This window comes from Calonectris borealis, chromosome W, assembly GCF_964195595.1.
Source record: "Calonectris borealis chromosome W, bCalBor7.hap1.2, whole genome shotgun sequence".
Lineage (NCBI taxonomy): Eukaryota > Metazoa > Chordata > Aves > Procellariiformes > Procellariidae > Calonectris > Calonectris borealis.
Window position 1 is genome coordinate 47,076,684 of NC_134351.1, and position 21,098 is coordinate 47,097,781.

Genomic DNA, 21,098 nt, shown 5'->3' on the forward strand with positions numbered 1-21,098 from the left:
CCAGGCCATCAAATCCACACAGTCCAGTATACCCGGTCATCCCTTTTCTCCTCCTGGCTGAAGGCAGGGCCCCTCTATTCCTGTTCCTGGTCGGAGTGTTCACTGTCTGACCCTTGCAATGCCAGACCAGAAGTCCCCTCACCAGGATCAAGGGAGGAGATCTCAGTCCTTCTTCTATGTCTGGGAGATTGCTGATTGCCTTCTTGTGTCTCTACAGCAACTAAGCTGACAGCCTTCTTGGGTGGCCCCTTCTTAACAGCTGTCTTCCCTCTCAGTTCGCGTACATGGGCTTCCAGCTTAAAGGTGGGGTCACCATCCCACTCCCTCATGTCCTCCCCCTGGTCACGCAGGAAGAACCAGAGTGCGCCACGTGGCATGCGCCTGGGGCTCCCTTTCCCTCTGACTGGGGCAGGAGGGGACTGACTCCTTGGGGTGCCCCTGACAGCCAAGGCGCTGGCCTGTGGGGATGAGGAGGGACAGAGATTTTCTTCAAAGTTTTGGAGCCAGGAAGATGCTCTCTTCACAGTTGGTGTATCTGTATCTGGGCAATACATTGTTGCCAAGCTGTTAGAATATGATGCTGGGGCATTTTGGATCACCTTCCTCCACATGGCCCATATACACAGGATGTCATCTGGATCTTTGGAGACCTCATCGTTGTCTAGGTCACCGTAGATGACTTCCAGCACTGCTAATTCTCTCAGGTACTGGATACCTTCCTCAGCGGTAGTCCACTTTCCTTGGTAGTTTGCAAGATCTTCCTTGAATGAATATCTTGCCCTCACACTTGACAGGAGCCATCTCCAGAGACTGTGGATTGCTGCCTGTTTTCCAATTCCTCTCTCAATTTCCCGGTTTCTAGCAAGGGATCCCAGCTGTTGGGCTTCCTTACCTTCCAATTACTGACTGTTGGCCCTGCTATCCCAGCATTGGAGCAGCCAGGCAGCAATCCACTCACCTGACTGGTGGCTGTAATTTTTCTGCATGTCTCGAAGTTCTTTTGAGGTCAGGGACTGGGTAGTTTCTGCCTCTTGGGTGATTTATCTGACTTTTTCCTCCGGTTTCTTTGCTGAATGACTGGCTTCCTGATCAGACCCCTCCTCCTCCTCCCCCCTTACTAATCAATGATATGGTCCAGTTGACCTCCTTGTCCACTGTTTCTTTTTCACTACTGGGGCAATTACTGTAGTTGGCGTTCAGGTCCCTATCTCAACCATGGTGTCCTCAGATGTGGCTTGGGTCCCTATCTCAATTATCATGTTCTTGGATGTAGTTTGTATCCTGGTCTCAAACATGGCATTCTCAGAGGTGGTTTTGGTCCCTGTCTTAACCACAGTCCTCTGATAGTACTGAATTGTGGCTCGATAGACACAGGCCAAGCACCAGTACAGTGCTAGAAGCTGCTGGTTTTCATTGGGGTAGGCAAGGCACCCTTCTATCAGGTGACATGTCAGTTTACCGGGATTACTTATCTGTTCAGGTGTAAAATCTCAGGCTATGGGAGGTGATAACCACCCTAGGCACCTGCCCAAATCCTTCCACACACCCTGCCACCCAGGGACTGGCTGCCTCAGGGCATGTGTCAGTATCTCCTCACCCAAAAGTTGTCTCCTCTTATGCCAGGACGACACCAGATTCCACAAACCTGACAATAAGCCAACAGTGTTAATTAGTAGTATTAAACAGCTCACGTAAGGGTGAACAAGGACCTCAGGAGCCTGCACGATAAAACCACTCACATCGATCCTGGATAGGAAGAGGGAGGTGTATTCCCTCACCCTCTCCACAAGATAGCTCTCCCAGCACAGTAAGGGCATCAATGCCAGAGCAAAGTGCATAGCCATTGTTTGTATTAACATGTTCCCAAGCTCAGCAAAATAAAGAGATAAGCAGTGCAGCCAGCAAACTCCGTGAGCCTCATAGACGCTTGCCACTTAATTACTATAGCTATAGCACGCTCAATTCAAAACTGCTGTTGTCTCGTGCCTCACATTGGGTGCCAAAAAAGACTGTGGTAGGTTGACCTTGGCTGGCCGCCAGGTGCCCACCAAGCCGCTCTCTCACTCCCCCTTCAGTGGGAAAGGGGGAGAAAATAAGATGAAAAACTCGTGGGTCGAGATAAAGGCAGTTTAATAAAGAAAAGCAAGCCCGCGTGAGGAAGCAAAGCAAAAAAAATTATTCTCTACTTCCCATCAGCAGGCAATGTCCAGCCACTTCCTGGGAAGTAGGGCCTCAGTATGCATAGTGGTTGCTTCGGAAGACAAACGCCTTAATAATGAACGCACCCCCCTCCTCCTCCTTTCTCTTAGCTTTTATTGCTGAGCACGATGTCATATGGTATGGAATATCCCTTTGGTCAGTTTGGGTCAGCTGTCCTGGCTATGTTCCCTCCCAATCTCTTGCCCACCCCCAGCCTACTGGCCTTTGGGGGTGGGGGGTTTGGAGACACAGCCTTGATGCTGTGGGAGCACTGCTCAGCAGTAGTCAAAACATTGGTGTGTTATCAACACCCTTCTAACTACAAATACAAAGCATGGCACTATGAGGGCTGCTATGGGGAAAGTTAACTCCATCCCAGCCAGACCCAATACAATCATGCATGACTTCCCCTTGGTGAATCCATGATGACTATTCCTGATGGCCTTCTTGTCCTTCATGTGCCTGGAAATGGTTTCCAGCATTAGCTGCTCCATCACCTTCCCAGGGATCGAGGTGAGGCTGACCGGCCTGTAGTTCCCCAGGTCCTCCTCCTTGCCTTTCTTGAAGATAGGTGTAACATTTGCTTTCCTCCAGTCCTTGGGCACTTCTCCCAGTCACCATGATCGATCAAAGATTATCGAGAGTGGCCTTGCAATGACATCAGCCAGCTCCCTCAGCACTCATGGGTGCATCCCATCAGGGCCCATGGACTTGTGTATGTCCAGGTTGCTCAAATATTCTTAATTCTCTAACCTGATCCTGTTCCACCAAGGGTACATCTTCCTTGCTCCAGCCTTTCCCCCTGGTCTCAGGAGCCTGGGATACCTGAAGGCCGGTCTTGCTAATAAAGACTGAGGCAAAGAAGGCATTTGGTACTTCAGCCATTTCTATGTCCTGTGTAACCAGGTGCCCCATCTCATTCAGCAGTGGAACCACATTTTCCCTAGTCTTCCTTTTGTCACCTATATACTCATAGAAACCCTTCTTGTTGCCTTTGACATCCCTTGCCAAATTCAATTCCATTTGGGCTTTAGCTTTCCTAATCTCATCCCTGAATGCTCAGACAACGGCTCTGTATTCCTCCCAGGTTACCTGTCCCTACTTCCACCTTCTGTATGCATCCTTTTTGTGTTTGAGTTTTGTCAGGAGCTCCTTGTTCATCCACACAGGCCTCCTGGCATGTTTGCCTGACTTCCTTCTCATTGGGGTTAGAGCTCTCTCGAGCTTGGAGGAGATCATCCTTGAATATTAGCCAGCTTTCTTGGGTCCCTTTTCCCTCCAGGGCCTTATCCTATGGGACTTTTTGAAGCAGATCCCTGAAGACGCCAAAGTCTGCTCTCCTGAAGTCCAGGGTTGTGAGCCTGCTTTTTACCCTGCTCCCTCCTCTCAGGATCCTGAACTCCACCATCTCATGGTCACTGCAGCCAAGGCTGCCTTCAACCTTCACATCGCCAATGAGCCCCTCCTTTTTTGTGAATATGAGGTCCAGCAGAGCACCTCTCCGCCTTGGCCCTTCTATCATTTGTGTCAGGGAATTGTCATCGATGCTCTTCAGGAACCTCCTGGATTGCTTCTGCCCTGCTGTGTTGTCCCTTCACTTTTAGGGATCCTGACCAGGAGACCACTGCACATCGAGGAGTTAATGTTAACCTGAGTAGGCCCAGGCCTGTGTTGTGCTGTGCTACATGTGCAGCGTGGCCTTCAGGCCTGCATTGTTCTGCACAGATTCCTTGGCTGAAAGACAAACTTAGCCAGCTCATTTTAACGGAGGAGCCTTCAGGGAGCTCCCGCTTGGTACTGATAATTGCACTACCTGCATGGCTTTGTGTTTATCTAAAAGTGCAGCAAGAAGTTATCATGCAAACATCCTTTATGAATAGAGTTGTTTTCTTGTTAGAAAATTATATAATAGCTGGAATGACCAAAAAGTAGGAACCTCTCTCCACGGACAGAATTTGCACAGCATGCCATGGGAGAAATCCATCCAGAGTCTGTCCAATTCTACACGAATACGGGGTTCCAAGCATCTAAATGGATGTAAGATTTTCTCGTTATCTATATTCCTTTTCTTATTCTGTCTTATTAAAACAGCTATTTTATTAAGCCATTTGTTGTGAGGCCTTTCTTATTGAGATCCAGAAAGAACCCTGCACCATCTCTCTCTCTCACCCCCTCCCCCTAGTGCAAAACACCAGCAGATATTGGGGTGGTTGAAGTCCCCCATGAGAAACAGAGCCTGCAAATGTGAGGCTACTTCTAGCTGTTTGTAGAAGGCTTCATCTACTTGTTCTTACTGATCAGGCAGCCTAAAGCAGACACCCACTGCAATGTCGCCTTCATTGGTTTGCTTTTTAATCCTTAGCCATAAGCTCTCAGTTGGCTCATCATCCATCCCTAGACAGAACTCCATGCATTCCAGCAGCTCTGTCACATAAAGGGCAACTCTCTTTCTTGCTCCTCATCTCTGTCTCCATCTCTCCCTGTCTCCCTCTCTCACATCCGCTCTCCTTCTCAGGCTGTCTCTCCCTCTCCCCATCTCTCTCTCTCGCCCTCTAGGTCTCTTTCTGTGTCTCTCCATCACGCCCCCCCCCGTGTGTCGCTTTCTCCCTCCCTGTCTGTTCCCCCCTCTCTCCTCCCCCTTTCTCCCTTTCTGTACCTGTCTCTCTCCCTGTCTCTCCCCCCCCATCTCCTTGTGTGTGTGTCTCTCTCTCTCTTTTGCTGTCCCTATCCTTCTTTCTCTCTCTGACTCTCTCTTCCTCTCCCTACATTTCTCTCCTCCATCTCTCTCACTCCCTCTCTCCCCATCTCTATCTCCCTCCCCTTCTTTCTCTCTCCATCTCTCTTGATTTCCCTCCCCATCTGTCTCTGTCTCTCTCCCCCTCCTCCCCCCCCCTTGCTCTCCATGTCTCTCTCCCCCCATCTCACTTCCTCTCTCTCAGTGTCTTTCTCCTCCTCCCTTTCTCTTTCCTTCTCTCCTCTCTCTGCCCCTGTCTCTCTCCCTCTCTCGCTCAATCTCTCCCTTTCTAGATCTCTCTCTCTCTCTTGCAGGGCTTTCCCTCCCTCTACACCTCTCTCCCCCATTGTTTCTGTCTCTCCATCTCTGTCTCTGTCTCCTTCTCTCCCCATCTCTCTCCCCCCTCTCTATTCCCCCATCTTCCTCTCTCCCTCTCTGTGTCAGTCTCCCCCTCCCTCCCTCCCAATTTGTCTCTCCTTCCCTCTTTCCATCTCTCACCCCCATTTCCCCCCTCTCTCTGTCTCCCTCTCTCTGTCTCCCTCTCTGTCTCCCCTCCTCTCCCTCTCATTCTGCCTCTCTCTCCCTTCTGTTTCCCCTCTGTCTCTCTCCCCCTCTGTCTCACTCTGTATCCCATTTAATCTCTCCCCACCTCTCTTTCTTTGTTTCTCTCCCGCTGTCTCTCCCCCTCCTCCATCTCTTTCTCCCCATCTCTCCACCCCCTCTCTTTCAATCTCGCTCCCCCCATCTCTCTCCATTTCTCTCCCAACCATCTCTTTCTCTGACCCTCTCTCTGCGTCACTCTCTCTCCCTCATCTCTCCCCCCCTTTCCGTGTCTCTCCGTCTCTCTCTCTTCCTCGCCACCTCTCTCTCCCCGGCCCTCTCTCTGTACCTCTGTCCCTGTCTTTCTCCCTCTCTTCCTCCTGCTCTTCGTCTCTATGTCTCTCTCTCCGCCCCCCCCTTCTTCTCTCTCACTTTCTCAGTTCTTCCCTCCTCCCTGCCTTGTTGCTTTTGTCTCTCTCTGTCCCTGTTTTTCTGTTGTGTTTTTTTTTTTTTTAGATTTCAGGCTCATTTTGCGAAGTTTTTGCCCATCTTTACGTCAGCCTCACGTCACTTTGCCGGCAGCTCCCGGGCTTGGGCTGGAGCAAGAGCCGCGGCTGCTTTATTATCAGCTGGAGGGAGGAGGATACGGTGCGTAAAGTGGCAAGCACAGCGACCTGCGTTCCGCTTCCGCCGCGACCTGCGCTGTTTCTTCCATTCTTTCTCTGCCGCGGGCAGCGGTCGGCTGAGCACCCGCAGGTAGAAGCGCTGCCTCTGCCACCTGTCTCAGCCGCTCCGCGCGTTTTGCAGCATCATCGGGAACCGCCGCGGGTCAGGCGGCGCCGCTGCCCGCCCGCGGGGCCAGGGCAGGTACTAGGGCGGGCCGCGCCACGCCGTGCCGTGCCATGCCGGCGGCCCCTCTCGCCTCTCATCACCCCTTTCTGTCTCTGTCCCGCAGCAGCGCCTGGTCCCGCCGCCCCGCAAAGCCTCCCGGGCGGCTGCGGTGCGTCCATGTGAACCCTAGCCGCGGGGTGCTCGCCCGCGGTTCCGAAGGCTGCGCACCCTCCGGTCGTGCTCCCCGGCAGTGGCGATAGGTGGAGGACGTCGAGGCAGCGCTGGAGTGAGCGGGGGCGTCCTGGCGTCCTGGCGGCGAAGACGGCCGGGGCCCGGCTTGGCGCGGCTGTGGGGCTTGTGCTGCCTGGTGCTGGGCTCCTGGTGGGGCGCGTTGGGCTGCCCCGCGTCCTGCCGCTGCAGCTCCTGGCGGATCTGGTGCGCGGAGCCGACGCCAGGCATCATCTCCTTCCCCGTGTCGCAGCGGAGCGCCGAGGGCGACAATGTTACCGAGATGTGAGTACGGCCCGGCCCCAGCCCCGGGCGCGGGGGTGGCGGGGATGGAGCCACCGGAGCGACGTGGGGACGGCGGGCAGAGGGGAAGTTCCCTGCGCTGAAATGCACTTGCTCCGCGGACTGATGTTCTAGCTGGAAGCCTAAAAGTCCGGTGTGATTTAATTTGGACTTGACTTCCCAGAGATATAATTTCGAACTCATTTAGATGATAAATCCTAGTTGCCCGCGATACGATTTCCTGGGAGCGGGACGGGCAGTGAAGCGGAGCAGCGGAAGGTCGGCGCGGAGGTCGCGGGTCCGCGGAAATACCTGGGGTTGCAGAAGCGCGCAGCCGAGCTGCCGCCTCCGGCCCCTGCATCTGCCGGGGGGGGGGGGTGTGTGTGTGTGTGGAGTGCGCACCACCCAAATCTCGCTTCTGCGTCGGCAGCAGATTTGGAAAGGTTTTTTATTTTTCTTTTTTTTAATTTTTGCTCCCTCCGTTTATTCCTGCAAATGGAGAGTTTGGTGGGTGGCCTTCCCCCCTCTCAGATCTCCACTTTATATTCTTTTTCTATTTAAAAAAAAGGGGGGGGAGGAGAAAGTGATGCAGCACATTCTGATAGAAGGGAGAGCAAACTAGCTTCCCTGCCCTGGCCATAGGCACGCGAGCCTGCTTTGCCCTTCCCTATAAGGTGGCTGGAAGGAGAAAATACTGTCTGCAGGAGAATGAACATTGCGCTGTCTCTCAGCAAGTGTTGGAGCATTAGAAAACCCTCATTAATAGTGAGGAAAGTGGAAGGGTTTTTTTGTTTGGTTTTAGTCTTACCCATGTGTCATTTCCAACCTTGTCTGACTGCGAATGATTTCAGTAAAGGAATCCAGTAGCTTTTTGTGTTCAGTCCTGCATCCTTTTTACAGCTCTGTGGAATCTACGTACTTTGCCTGAGAAAAGCTGCAAAGACTTGCTGAGCAAAAATTTTGGATACCAGATTTGTAGATGACAGACATGGGGGAAAAACCCCTCTACAGCTGTTTTGTCCATTTCCATCTTCCCCAGCACCTGCTGTTTCTGCATTGTTTCCCATGACATTTTTAATATAAAAGGTAACAAAATATTTCCCTCTAAAATATATACAGATTTCTCTCTCCCTTCTCCTTCTTTCTCCTCTTTTTCAGTTTCCTTTAGAAACAATGTGAAAATGCCATTAAATTTGGTGTGACTTCAGATTAATTCTAGCTCTTGGGCTACCTTTCTGCAGTTTCTTATAGTCAGTTTGCTGCATTTCCCCATGTATGTGTGGGGAAAAAGCTGGAGACATTAATTTCTTCTACTCATTTAGGGCCTACCTTCAGTAGATTTTTAGGACCTAAGAGAATGAAGTAATCTTTCTAAGTTGTTACAACATTTATTGTTTCAGATGTTTGTTTAATAATCTGTGGATTGTTTAATTAAAAAAAAATTGCTTCAAGCTATGCATCATTGCTCATTTTTATAAGCTTTGCTAGCCTTGTTATCCAGTATGTTCAATTTGGAGGTAACTCAGCAATTTCCCCCTAGAACTTAAGCTCTGTTTAAAATATCAGAGAAAAAATGCATATGTAAATATATATGCTAGACATGATCAACTTAAAACATGTCCAGTCATTTTGCATTGATATTTTTGGGTTTTATTCTTTTCTGTGTTTTTTCAGCATCACTGTTTATCTTTACATTTCTTTTCAATTTTTACTGTATCATTCTGTGACATTGCGTGTTGTGTTTGATGATCTAAAAATAATTTGGAGTACTGAATTTCTCAGGAGATGCTATTGCATGTATTTAAGATGCTCTTTTTTAACATAAAGCATGAAGGCCCTTTAATTAGTTTGTAGACATAAATTAAAAATTGGACTCCTGCAGCTGCCACATTATTTCATTGTGGGAACTCAGCAAATAATAAATATGTAAGAAAGCATTTCTAATATGGTAGATACAGAATGTGAAAACGTATTTTTTAACACTGCATATCTTGTTTATTCTAGCTAAGCAACCAGTTTAAGAGGCTGTAGCATGCATTTTATTTAGGAAGCCTCAGGTCTGATTTTTCTTTTATATGTTCTGTAGTTACAGGAACACAATTCCATTGATCTTTGGTGGAATTACTCTTGGTACAAATGAGAGTGAGAAGAGCATAAGACACTTCATTTCTTGTAATATATTCCTTTATATTTCCTGAATGTCTTTTGAGACCAATCCTTCATTTATTGCTTATGTCCTGCTCTTGATTGGAGTGGGTCCCACAGTCCTAGGCAAAACATCCACCAACTCCCTGGGAATGTTGCCTGAGTAAAGATCCTCATCTGGGAAGAAGGACATGTGAGCTGGGAATTTTGCAGGTGGGATACTGCATGGTTGGGTCAGGCATGTGAAACCCATGGTGGTGCAAAGGGTTGGCCGTGGGCCAGGTGGATGACACTGAGCAGGCAGGGTATGAGTGGGCAGCAAGGGTTTCCCCTTGGCTCCGAGAAGTGGGAGAGAAAGCTGGGGTGGTGCTGGTAGGAATAACAGCTGCAGTTTCCCACACATTGAACAGCCTCCACCACTTGGTACCTAGGTGCCTTGGCTTTATTTTGACCCATAGATAAATAGCAATTTAGAGCTTAACAAACACTCTCTTTCCAGTCCAGGTATTACTTTATTCCTAGTTGGATAACCATCCAAATCCACTGAAATCAGCAGAAAGACCTCCAGAGCACTTTTGCATCAGCCCTGTGAGACTCAGCTGCTGAAACTTGGTATGGGAGGACATAGGAGTACTTCTGCCTAGTGCTTTTCTTAGTTATCATCTTCCTCACTCTTCCCCTTCCTGGTTGTTTTTGCACAGTTTTCTCTTCCAATGGATAAAAGACAGATTTCCAAAATCCTGTGCCTCTAATAGAATGATAGAATCGTAGAATCATTTAAGTTGGAAAAGACCCTTAAGATCATCGAGTCCAACTGTAAACCTAACACTGCAAAGTCCACCACTAAACCATGTCCCTAAGTGCCACCTCTACACGTCTTTTAAATACCTCCAGGGATGGTGACTCCACCACTTCCCTGGGCAGCCTGTTCCAGTGCTTGATAACCCTTTTGGTGAAGAAATTTCTCCTAATGTCCAATCTAAACCTCCCCTGGTGCAACTTGAGGCCGTTTCCTCTTGTCCTATCCCTTGCTACTTGGGAGAAGAGACCGACACCCACCTCGCTACAACCTCCTTCCAGGGAGTTGTAGAGAGCGATAAGGTCTCCCCTCAGCCTCCTCTTCTCCAGGCTAAACAACCCCAGTTCCCTCAGCCGCTCCTCATAAGACTTGTTCTCTAGACCCTTCACCAGCTTCGTTGCTCTTCTCTGGACACCCTCCAGCACCTCAATGTCTTTCTTGTAGTGAGGGACCCAAAACGGAACACAGTATTCGAGGTGCGGCCTCACCAGTGCCGAGTACAGGGGCACCATCACCTCCCTGCTCCTGCTGGCCACACTATTTCTGCTACAGGCCAGGATGCCGTTGGCCTTCTTGGCCACCTGGGCACACTGCCAGCTCATGTTCAGCCGGCTGTCGACCAGCACCCCCAGGTCCTTTTCCTCCGGGCAGCTTTCCAGCCGCTCTTCCCCAAGCCTGTAGCGTTGCCTGGGGTTGTTGTGGCCCAAGTGCAGGACCCGGCACTTGGCCTTGTTGAACCTCATACAGTTGGCCTCAGCCCATCGATCCAGCCTGTCCAGGTCCCTCTGCAGAGCCTTCCTACCCTCGAGCAGATCAACACTCCCGCCCAACTTGGTGTCGTCTGCAAACTTACTGAGGGAGCACTCGATCCCCTCATCCAGATCGTTGATAAAGATATTAAACAGAACTGGCCCCAGTACTGAGCCCTGGGGAACACCGCTCGTGACCGGCCGCCAACTGGATTTAACTCCGTTGACCACAACTCTCTGGGCTCGGCCGTCCAGCCAGTTTTTTACCCAGCGAACAGTATACCTGTCCAAGCCATGAGCAGCCAATAAGATTAGATTTTTGTCCTGTTGCTTAGGATGCTGACATGTGCTGGTCTCAGTCTGGAAAGCATGTGCCCATGCTAAAATTGTTTATCATAACACAGCTTAATCATAATAATTGTTTTGTAGTATTGATGTTATTAGAGATAAACTGAACTCCAAAGTGAGGCCTGAATTAAAATCATGAAATCAGCCATTGAAGCTCAAACTAAGAGCTAAGGAGCAAGAATGGTGAGAGTAAAATTAATATATAAATATTGTTAAATCCATACACTATAGGTACAATGGCACATGAGTATTTCTTAGCAAGATCACTTGAGCAATAATATTAATATGATAGTAAATGAGTCACTTTAAAAGTTTTCAGGATTTTTTGTAAAAAGCCTGATCTAATGTTTTCTCTTTAAGTAAAATGTACTGTTAGTATATCTCAGTGTATATGACTCTTCATAGTCCTTGCTATCAAAGTATATTCCTGGCCTAGTTTAGCAGCTCTAGTATCAGGTCATTAATACATTGTCTTATGATTATTCAGGTGAATGAAGTTTGAAATTATTTGGTGTATTTCAGGAAGAACTGCTTCTTAACAAAGCAGTGACTTGCTCTTCCCTTGTAAAAGAGAGAGCTGATTGTGTAGTGTATATATTTCAAAACTACAAAGTAAATTTCTAATGCAGTTATATAAAGCACTCTAGAATTGTTAATAAATAAGACAGGATAAGTAATTTATAGAGTAAACTATTTAACAAGTCATGTGAGCCTGTGCTAACAAGAAAAAAAAAGCATGTTTAAATTGATATCAAGCTCAGTGCTGTTGGTATTTCGGGTCTCTTTCATTTTAGAATTTTAGACTCTGTTATAGATTAAATATATTATAAAACTGTCAACAGGGCTTCTCAACCCCCACCCCCTTCCTCCTGAAAACACTTTTGGCTGTGCAGGATGGCACGGCTTGGCTGGATTTAATGTTTATTTCTGGTGTTTTGGAATGTTACAGTAAAATACAAGGCATTGGCTGCAAATTATTAAAGGGATTTTGGACAGTTGTGATACAATAGCTCCTTTTAGGAATCTGTCAATTTTTTTTCATCTTCCTTTAAAGATCTTAGTTGGTTACGGTGAGTTGAAAGTAAACATTATGAAAATCAGTTTTGTAATTTCCAGGCTCTAAAAATACCCCAAATATCACAAACCATAGAGTTTTATATATTCTGGTTTCTTTTTGCTCTCAGGTAACCTTTTGCATCCCTTGTTTTAATCCTTGTTCTTCCAGTCAGTGGGGACTCATGGGGCTCCTTGGGAACTTATCTGGGGTTGTCTCTGGCAGGCTGAGACAGTGCAAGCTGGCTCTTGCTGGAGGAGGGCAGCATCCTTCAGGAGGTGTTCAGTGTTGTGCAGGATTGGGCTGGCAAGACACTACCTGTAGTTCTATGTTTTTAGTCACTCGAGTTTTAAGAGAGGTTTGGGATTTATATACTAAAATGAAGGTAATTTGTATGAATTTGAGGCTTTGGTCTAGAATATGTTGTTTTCATGAAACTTCCACTTCTTTCCATACTAATGAGAAAACAGAAGGCCCAGGAGTCCAGCTTCCAATATCTTTAGAATGGCATTTACCAGATTTTTCATATTCTATTTTTCCTTTGTTATTTTTATGCTGAAAGTATGAGACAAAACAGCCTATCGATATTCTATATCTCGAATCACTCTAAAACAAAAACTTTTACATAACTAAATAAAGGTTTTATTTCTCCATTTTGAATTAGTTTTAAAGTAAGAGGGGAAAAAATAATGTACTTTTTGGATTGCAGTTGTCTTTCTCCAGTGTTTGTCACCTGTCACTGCAGCAATATCTAACAACATGTCAATAAAGGTGGCTAGTAGAATTTCTTTGCCCAAGCTGGATGAGTATAGTAGGTAATGAAGCATAACAATGATGAAAAACAGAGCAGAGAACTTTAAAATCCCTCTCAATACTTTATTGATGTTAAATGTATCTTTAGCTTGTTATATTTGGAAAACCTCTCTTTGAAAACTGTCCTTTAAAAAGTGAAGCACTCTTTGTATTAACTTATCATTTACGTGTATTTCAAATGGAGAAATAAATTCATAGAGGTTTGAAAGCCTTATGCCTATGCTGCATGGGATGTGAATACAATCTGTTACTGGACACTGTTTGCATTTATAAAGATCTGCTTATACAAATGTATGTAGGCACATAGCTGCTATTGAAATCAAATATATTGGGGATGCGCCTTAATTCCTTTTTGATTGTGAGCCTAAGTTTTCAGAAACTGCATAAAGCAAACCAAACTAACATCCCCTGAAATATGCATATGGAGATCTTGTTTCTTATATAGCTACTATTAACCATAACATTATAGAATCATAATGCACTTATGGGAAAGGAGCCATGCCATGAAAATTCTATTGTGAATATGTATATTTTTTTAAATTTTCCTGGAAGAAAATGACCTGTATTGACTGATGATTATCAACAGCAGTTATAGCTGAAATGATTAAATATATTTAATACCAGGTCAGCTACTCTTGTTTCTGACATTCTTGAAGATCAGATTTCAGGTCAATATTCCTTAGTTCTAAGCAGGGCCTGAAGAAACAAAATTTTTTTACAGAACTAAGAGAAAGTAGAACAAGGCAGACACAAGACCCAAGACATTTGTAAAAGCAGTTTAAAAGATCATAATCTCTAAATGGTGTGACTTGAACCAGCCTTTTGCTAAGCCTACTGGTCCTGATCCAGCAAGATACTTAGACGCCTTTTATTTTAATGGGAAGCCGAGGCTCAGATTCTGGCCTTGTTAAAATTGGCAAAACGTCAATGGAATTAGCATTTCACCAATGTAGGGTAGTTTAGAGGACATATGCTAAGGATGAAAAGAACTTTGATTCAAGCATTTTCTTGCCTTTTTTTTTTATAAATTTGGAAGAGAAGGGATATTCTTGAGGCCTATTAGTCCATCATGTGATTTATTTTTGGCTTGGGGCTTTTCTTGGATCCCAAGTGTTTTCCTACTGTGTGAAGACTAAATATGTTGAGGCAAGAGGAAGTTGAGATTGAGTATTTTAGAGGGGTGTTTTACAAAGTTTCAAATAATTCCATATTTAAATGAACCTGCACAGTAGTTCCATGTGCAAAACAGTGGCAGTTGCAATCGCTACAGAAGCGTGTACTAGATTCAGTAGTTCACTATATACATTTGTCTGATGTATAAAGAAAAGAAGGACAAGCAATTAATCAAAGTTAGTCCATTTGCCGAAACAGAAACAGTGAAATGGTAGCACTTCTAAGCTTCTTATGGGAGAATCTGTTGATAGAACTCTAGTTGGGGCTGGGCAATTTATTTATTTATTTTTCATCTTGGTTTGGCAGTTAAGACAACAGAAATCTTTTGGTTTTAGATTTAAACAAAATATTTTTTACCTTTTTCATTTCTGAACCATACATATAAAAATAATTAGGGCCATATTAAGCAGATATCCTGTGTAACATGGATATCCTATATTACACAGTCAGATGCTGTATTCTATATGAAGAGCATATAGGACGTGACTTTTCCCCATACTTCTGCAACAACTGTCTGATTTCCTAAATGCCAGACTGCACAGCAAGCATATGCAGATAAATCATGTGTGCATACTGGGCATGTCAGACTTATTGGGCATGCATGGGGGACTTTTCACAGCATATGCTGTTAGTGTCATATGCTGGACTTGCTAAGCATGTCTGGGACTGTCCCAGACCTCAGCATTTAAAATCTGGCAAGTCTCTATGAACTGTGTAGCAAAGGCACTTAACTCAGCTGGCTACTCTCCTGCCAGCAATAGAGAGTCCGCCTCTTCCAGGAAGTGATTCAGAAGGCCTAAATTAGATTCTTACTGCAAATATACTTACTTATCTGATGTAAGCATCCCCCTCTCTCTCCACTGACTATAAGAAAACTTTGGGGACTTAGTTCACTGAGTGGGAAAAGCAAGACCTCCCTTCTAGCGAACAGCATCATCCTGTGGAGTAAGCTGTTTGTGTGGTCCAAAACAAACCATTTCAGCAGAGTATTGTGCAGGGTTGCTCTGCTTGATTCAGAGAATGGGTTTGAACCAAGGTCTTGCATGTCAGCATCTTAACTACTGTCCTATATGGCATACAGATGTGGATTTGTTTTGATTCTTCCTGTCAGAGTTGCCTAAATTCGTGTGGAATACTTAAATATGCTTTTGGGTCAGAGAGCAGAACTGTCTGTTTAGCTAAGTGACTGTGATACTTATTTGTATAGTGAGACAGCTGAATCCTGTTCCTGCTCCACTGAATGTTCAATTATGACAAAAATTATAACAGCATGAACAGATAAGGCTGAGGCTGCCCTCTCTGATTGCTTTATAGTATGGTATCTTTTGGGAGACTGGGATTACATTCTCTCAGGAAGAGGGAAGAATTGAACCTGGTATTCCTGGATAACAGTCGAACATTATTTCCAGCATTTCCTCCAAATCTGTGGTCTTCTACCTCATGTAGACATGTCTTTTTTTTTCTTCTTTTTTTTCCAGCTGAACCTATTTGGTGAATATGGGTCTGTTTAAGGAAGGTAAAATCCCTTTTGTGGATAGGGAGGTAAATAATCTGTTGCTTTTTCATTTCTTACTCCCCCCTCAAGTCTTATCTCTTCCTAATTTTTTAAAAATTAGTTTTAGAATACAATATGCATGCAGTGATCCTCAGCTTGTAAACACATATATTGAACTCTCCTACTAGGAGCAGTTCTGTTAACTTCTATGTGGCTAACTATGCAGTGTACTTAAGCATATGCCAAAGCATTTTCAAGTTTAGGGTGGTAGCAATGTAAGTTGTCCTGGTTTTGGCTGGGATGGAGTTGATTTTCTTCCTATTAACTGGTATAGTGCTGTGTTTTGGATGTAGTGTGAGAATAATGTTGATGACACGCTGATGTTTTGGTTGTTGCTAGGTATTGTTTATGCTAGTCAAGGACTTTTCATCTTCCCATGCCCTGCCAGATGTGCAGGGGGCTGGGAGGGAGCGCGGCCAGGGCGGCTGGCCCAGCTGGCCAATAGGCTATTCCATACCATATGACGTCATGCTCAGCATATAAGGTTGGGTGAAGAAGAAGGAGGGGGGGGGCGTTCGGAGTGATGGCGTGTGTCTTCCCAAGTAACCGTTACGCGTGATGGAGCCCTGCTTTCCTGGCGATGGCTGAACACCTGCCTGCCGATGGGAAGTGGTGAATGAATTCCTTGTTTTGCTTTGCTTGTGTGCGTGGCTTTTGTTTTCCCTATTAAACTGTCTTTATCTCAACCCACGAGTTTTTCTCACTTTTACCCTTCTGATTCTCTCCCCCATCCCACCTGGCAGGGGGGGTGAGCGAGCGGCTGCGTGGTATTTGGCTGCTGCCAGGTTAAACCACGACAAAGTATATTTTGAATATTGTATATGCCTCATGTATTTATATGTGTACACAAAAGTTTGAACTTTTCATGTTAGGTTCAAATAGATTTACAAACATTTTGAATTGGCACAAATCCATATGTGGCATAAAGATACCAAAGTGGAAAAATATTAGTGCTGGATAGAACTTTTGGGTTTTTTTTCAGCACTAGACATCACTGCAGATTCTGGACCGTGTTTGTGTGCAGTGGCTGGCTTGTTGCCCAAAGCCCATGTTTTTTGGAGGGTATGGACCTAGGTGGCACAGCTACAGAAATAGTTACCACTTGTCCTGGAGGTGGGAGGGGGTGGAAGAAAGATCTTCCCTGCCCTGAACATTTCTTGCAACTCCCCATGGCATTCATGTCTGCGTGGAGACAGGGCAGTCGTTCCCTCCTCTTAGGTATGCTTGTATGTGCAGTTTTTGCCTGCTGTACAGCACTTTGCATCTTGTTATGATTTTTAATAAACAGTTTATCTTGAAGCAGTTTTGCTCTCCACAGTTGGTATCTAAAGTGAAAGGTTTAGGAGATGACAACCCTAAAGAGTTGTAGTTATCATTGAACTGGCAGTCCGATCTGATGTAATTGCAGGTGAACGCTTCAACCATCCTGAGGGTTGGGGGAATGCTGGAAGGTATGTAGATTGGAGGAATTCTGAAAGGTGTGTGCAGCAGTGTTGCATAATTAGGAAAACCATAAGGATAAATAGGCTGGAAGATGAGAAAAATATTAGTCTGCTCTTAAGCAGTGGCAGAGACAAAACCTGTAAAGGTAAATGAAGAATGCCATGAAAATTATGGTGGGTAAGGAGAAGGCAGCTTTTGCAGAAATAGTGAAAAAGTTTGAAGACCATTGTACCAAATAATACCTTGTGAAAGAGGTACATGCAGAATGAGAAAAGAGTTTGAATGGAAACCAATAGAGAAGATGGTCAAAGACTTAAAATGATGTCAAAATGGAAAATGAACACTTACAAAAGAGTAAATTTTCATGAAGTATAACAACAAAGTCAATTTGATCCTGCTCTAGAAAAGGTTATGTGGTGTATGATTACACGGACCCTCACATATACATGCCCAGAATCCTTTATTGTTACAATACTGGTGAATATATCCTTTATCATAATGGGGCTGTCTCTCCCTATCATCATCCGATTCGTCTCCCTTATACGCTAAGAAAAAACAGTCTCTCTTCCTTTTGGCAATGATCCACATGTCTGCTCACAATTCCCTTCAGCTGTTTCAGCTCTTGAATCAGCTGGTGCTCATTAGGCCGCCTCTTCTGCTTTATTCAATTCTTCTTTAGCTTCCACATCTGCCACCTCAGGGTGACTGCAAGCAGCATCCCTAGCTGGGAGCTTTTTCATTTTGATGTTTACAGTTTCCTTACAGAGGAGACAACTAAGCCAGGTGTTCAGGTCTTATCTCAGGTGTATGTAAGTCCTATCTTATCTTGGCCAAAACTCCCGACTCCACAATTCTTCTCCACAAGGTAATATGTATATACCAAATAGCAAAACAAACAGAAATACACATAAAAACCTGGATGAAAGACACACAACATTTTACTGTGTGTACCATTACAAGGGAGAATTTCCCAGAAATTAAATTGACCAAGTAGAGGAATATGAAAAGCTATGGAAACAGTGGCAGCAATATGTCAGTCAGCATGAGTATTAGAAATGCTCTGGGTAGTGACAAATGTGCAGAAAGTGTAATAAACACATCATTATGCTGAAATATGCAATGCAAGCAAGAAACTGCTTGTATTGAGTGAAGAATGGGATTCTTCAAGTGAAGGTGAAGTGCTGTTTTTAGGAATACTAGTGGAAGAAGCTATAAATTAAAAAGATGGGCCAATTAAAATGAGCAGAAATGGACTATACAGGACAGAGAATGGAATGGAAATAAATGTGATAACAGAAAGTGAAATGGGGAACTGTAAAGAGCAGATAAATGTGGAAGAATAAAGAGTGCCTCTGAAATGCTTTAACAGAGGAGCAATTTTAATGCTGTTGAAATGTTCTCCAATAATGTATCGGTTACATATAAATGGTAAAATAGGTGTTGATATGCAGAAGGTGGCAACCTGTTCTGGGCCTAGAAAGCTGAGGTAAACATCAAGAGAGTTAATATCATGGAAATTCAGAAAGACAACCTGTAGCCCTTTTGGAATGTTTTAGTAACATAATATGAAGATTAAATGTCTTCCATTAAGAGACAAGATACGGCTTGGAGATGACACAGATCTGTGGTCAGGGCTACACAGAATATTTCACAAGTCTTGAGAAAAAGGCTAGGAAATGAGTTGTGAACTAAGGCAGCAGATGGTATCATTTGAAGAACAGAAAAATATCTACAAATTGAGTTTTCTATTTAATAATTGCAGAGAAAAAAAGAATGGAGACTATGACCATATGTAGACTCTTCAGACAAATAAAAACAGAAAAAGGAACATTTTTGCTGGCTTACGGAAAGGAGAATGTTGTTTGAGATGTCGGGAGTCAAATTATTCAGCAAATTTAATGTATTAACAGGATATAGATGGATTTTCCTGGATATATGGCTTTAAGCTTTGCAGTTTCATTCCGTCATTTGGAAGTACTACCTTTTGATCTGTTTGGCTTGAGGTATATTGCATGCAATGAATGAGACAATGGAAAGTGTAGCAGGTACGGACATATGTCTTGCTGATTCAGTGAATATCAGAAAACACTGAACAGAGTCTTTAACATTACAAGAGAGAGTAATTTTTAACTGAACAAAGCTACTTATTAATGTCAAACAGTGGAAATAATATACTTAGGAGGAAGACTGACTTCAGAGGGAATTTCTGAGGAAATTTCTTCTGTTGAATCAAAGAGTCAGGGAATACTGAATGTATCAAAACTTTAAGATAGGAAAAGGACTTAAATGTTGTAAAGCACACTGAATTATGTCAGCAAGTGCTTATCTAACTCTTAAGACATCCCTTCTACAAAGTCACTGCCTGAACATGAGTACCTGGGAAAAAAAGAATTCAAAGGTTTTGACATCAACCAAGATGCTTTAATCTTTTGATTTACTGAAAGACCTGAAAAGATGTGTCTAAAGGATGGTTAGGATCAATCTTACTGCACTATTATGGAACTGATGTTTTTGTCAGTCTCATTTGCATCAAGGCCAGTGACAGCTACAGAGGTGGTGTATGCAAGTGCTGAAAAAGAGAGACTGTGTTACTAGTCTCTGAAAAGTCATTGCACTAGGTGACTTGATAGGAGAAAGAATTGTCACATATATTTCTTTGTATTTGTTCATTCCTTGAAGATGTCCTTTCTTCCTAGCAAGCCAAATTTAAAAGAAATGTTTTAACTCTTATGTCTACTCTCTGTCAAGAACAGCCACATTCATTGCTCTTCTTTTGTATGTTTATTTAATGTGTGATTTTGTGTGTATATATTATAAAGGGTCTGTACAGGAATTTAAGCCCCTTCCTGTCAGTCTGCAGAGATTATTTCATACACAGCAGGAGAAATGTGTTTTGTAGAAAAGTATAAGGCCAGCGTTTAAGATATGCCTTTATAAATAAATTCTTTATCGTCTGGACAGCTGATACTTCTTTCTGACTATATCAAGGGATATCAGCATTTCCCAAAAATCTTTGCTAAGGAAAAGCTAGACTATAGCTGTCACCTGTGCTCTGGAGAAATGTTAAAAATTGATGTCTTGGTGAAGTATCAAACGTATGAACTTCCTGGAGCTCAGGGGGGGCGACAGAAATGGAGATCCTAATGGAGAAAATAGGCAAATAAGCTTTGCATTCATTCTGGGGAAAGTAATTCTGAAGGTGTTGCTTAAGGACATGAATCCCAAATCTGGAGAGCTGCATGAAATGTCTTGAGAGTTAGCTTGATTTGGTACGCTGTTACTTGAAAAGAACAGAACAAACACCTTCAAGCCAAACCAGAGACATAAGTAAGCCCAAGGGTTCATTACATTTCATGTTCCCATTTTCTAAATATAGTAACTGTTTTCTTAAATTCTGCATTGTGGTCATATTAATTTATTTTTACTTTTGCCTTAATGTTTGCATACTGTAAGGAGTGAACTAAGGTTAGCTGGCAAACCATGGGCTTTCCATTTCCCAGGGAGTTGCAGTCTTAAGCAAGAGTATGGATCTGCTCCTGCAGTGTCAAAACAAGACTGGGATCTCCACTTAATTCCAGCTTTCTCCCGCTTTAAACTGGTGGATTGGTGCTAAATGTTCAGAATGTCAGCTTTGGAGAAGTAATTCCCAATGGCATCTGCATGCTACTAATTGGATACTACTAATTGGACAATCATAGCATCTTGGCACGGAGCAGAATGACTCCTGGTGTCTCCTTGCAGTTGAAACAGCCACAGATCAAGAATAGGGAGTTCTTGAAGCTAACTATAATCTGTGACCTTGGCCTTTGTTCCAGATAGCCCTGAACAGTACCTTATCTGAATGTGGGATATACGTAGTGAAGAATTTGCTCCAAAAAAGTGTGTGTCAGTGGTTGCAAAGAAAGGTCCAAGAGTTAATTATGTCAGCTCTAGAACTGATATACTGGCATATGGAAAGCTACCTCCCATAGTCTTCTGTGACTAATGGTTAAATACTCTAAATGGGAGTATGACTTAAGGAACCTGTGATAGTGGCAATCAGTTTTCTACTCTTTGTGAAATACAAAATGATTCACAGTTTAAAAAAAGCAAAAACAAAACCAAAAACACCCACAGGACTTGCTGAGAATTTGTCAGGAGACACTGCATAGCCAAAGAGTCAAGCACCTGTTTGTAATTCTAGGCAAGTCCACAGTGGGCTAATT

The 21,098-nt window shown here is 44.2% G+C and overlaps 1 protein-coding gene across 1 annotated transcript in view; it reads left to right on the top strand.

The window, feature by feature from the left end:
* The first annotated feature begins 284 nt into the window (after positions 1 to 284).
* Positions 285 to 21,098, top strand: part of LOC142075048 (BDNF/NT-3 growth factors receptor-like) — a 236,140-nt gene continuing 215,326 nt past the window's right edge. The window contains exons 1-2 of the mRNA XM_075136040.1: positions 285 to 303; positions 6,556 to 6,817. Coding sequence (XP_074992141.1) covers positions 285 to 303; positions 6,556 to 6,817 — 281 coding nt within the window. The remainder of the gene's footprint in view (positions 304 to 6,555; positions 6,818 to 21,098) is intronic.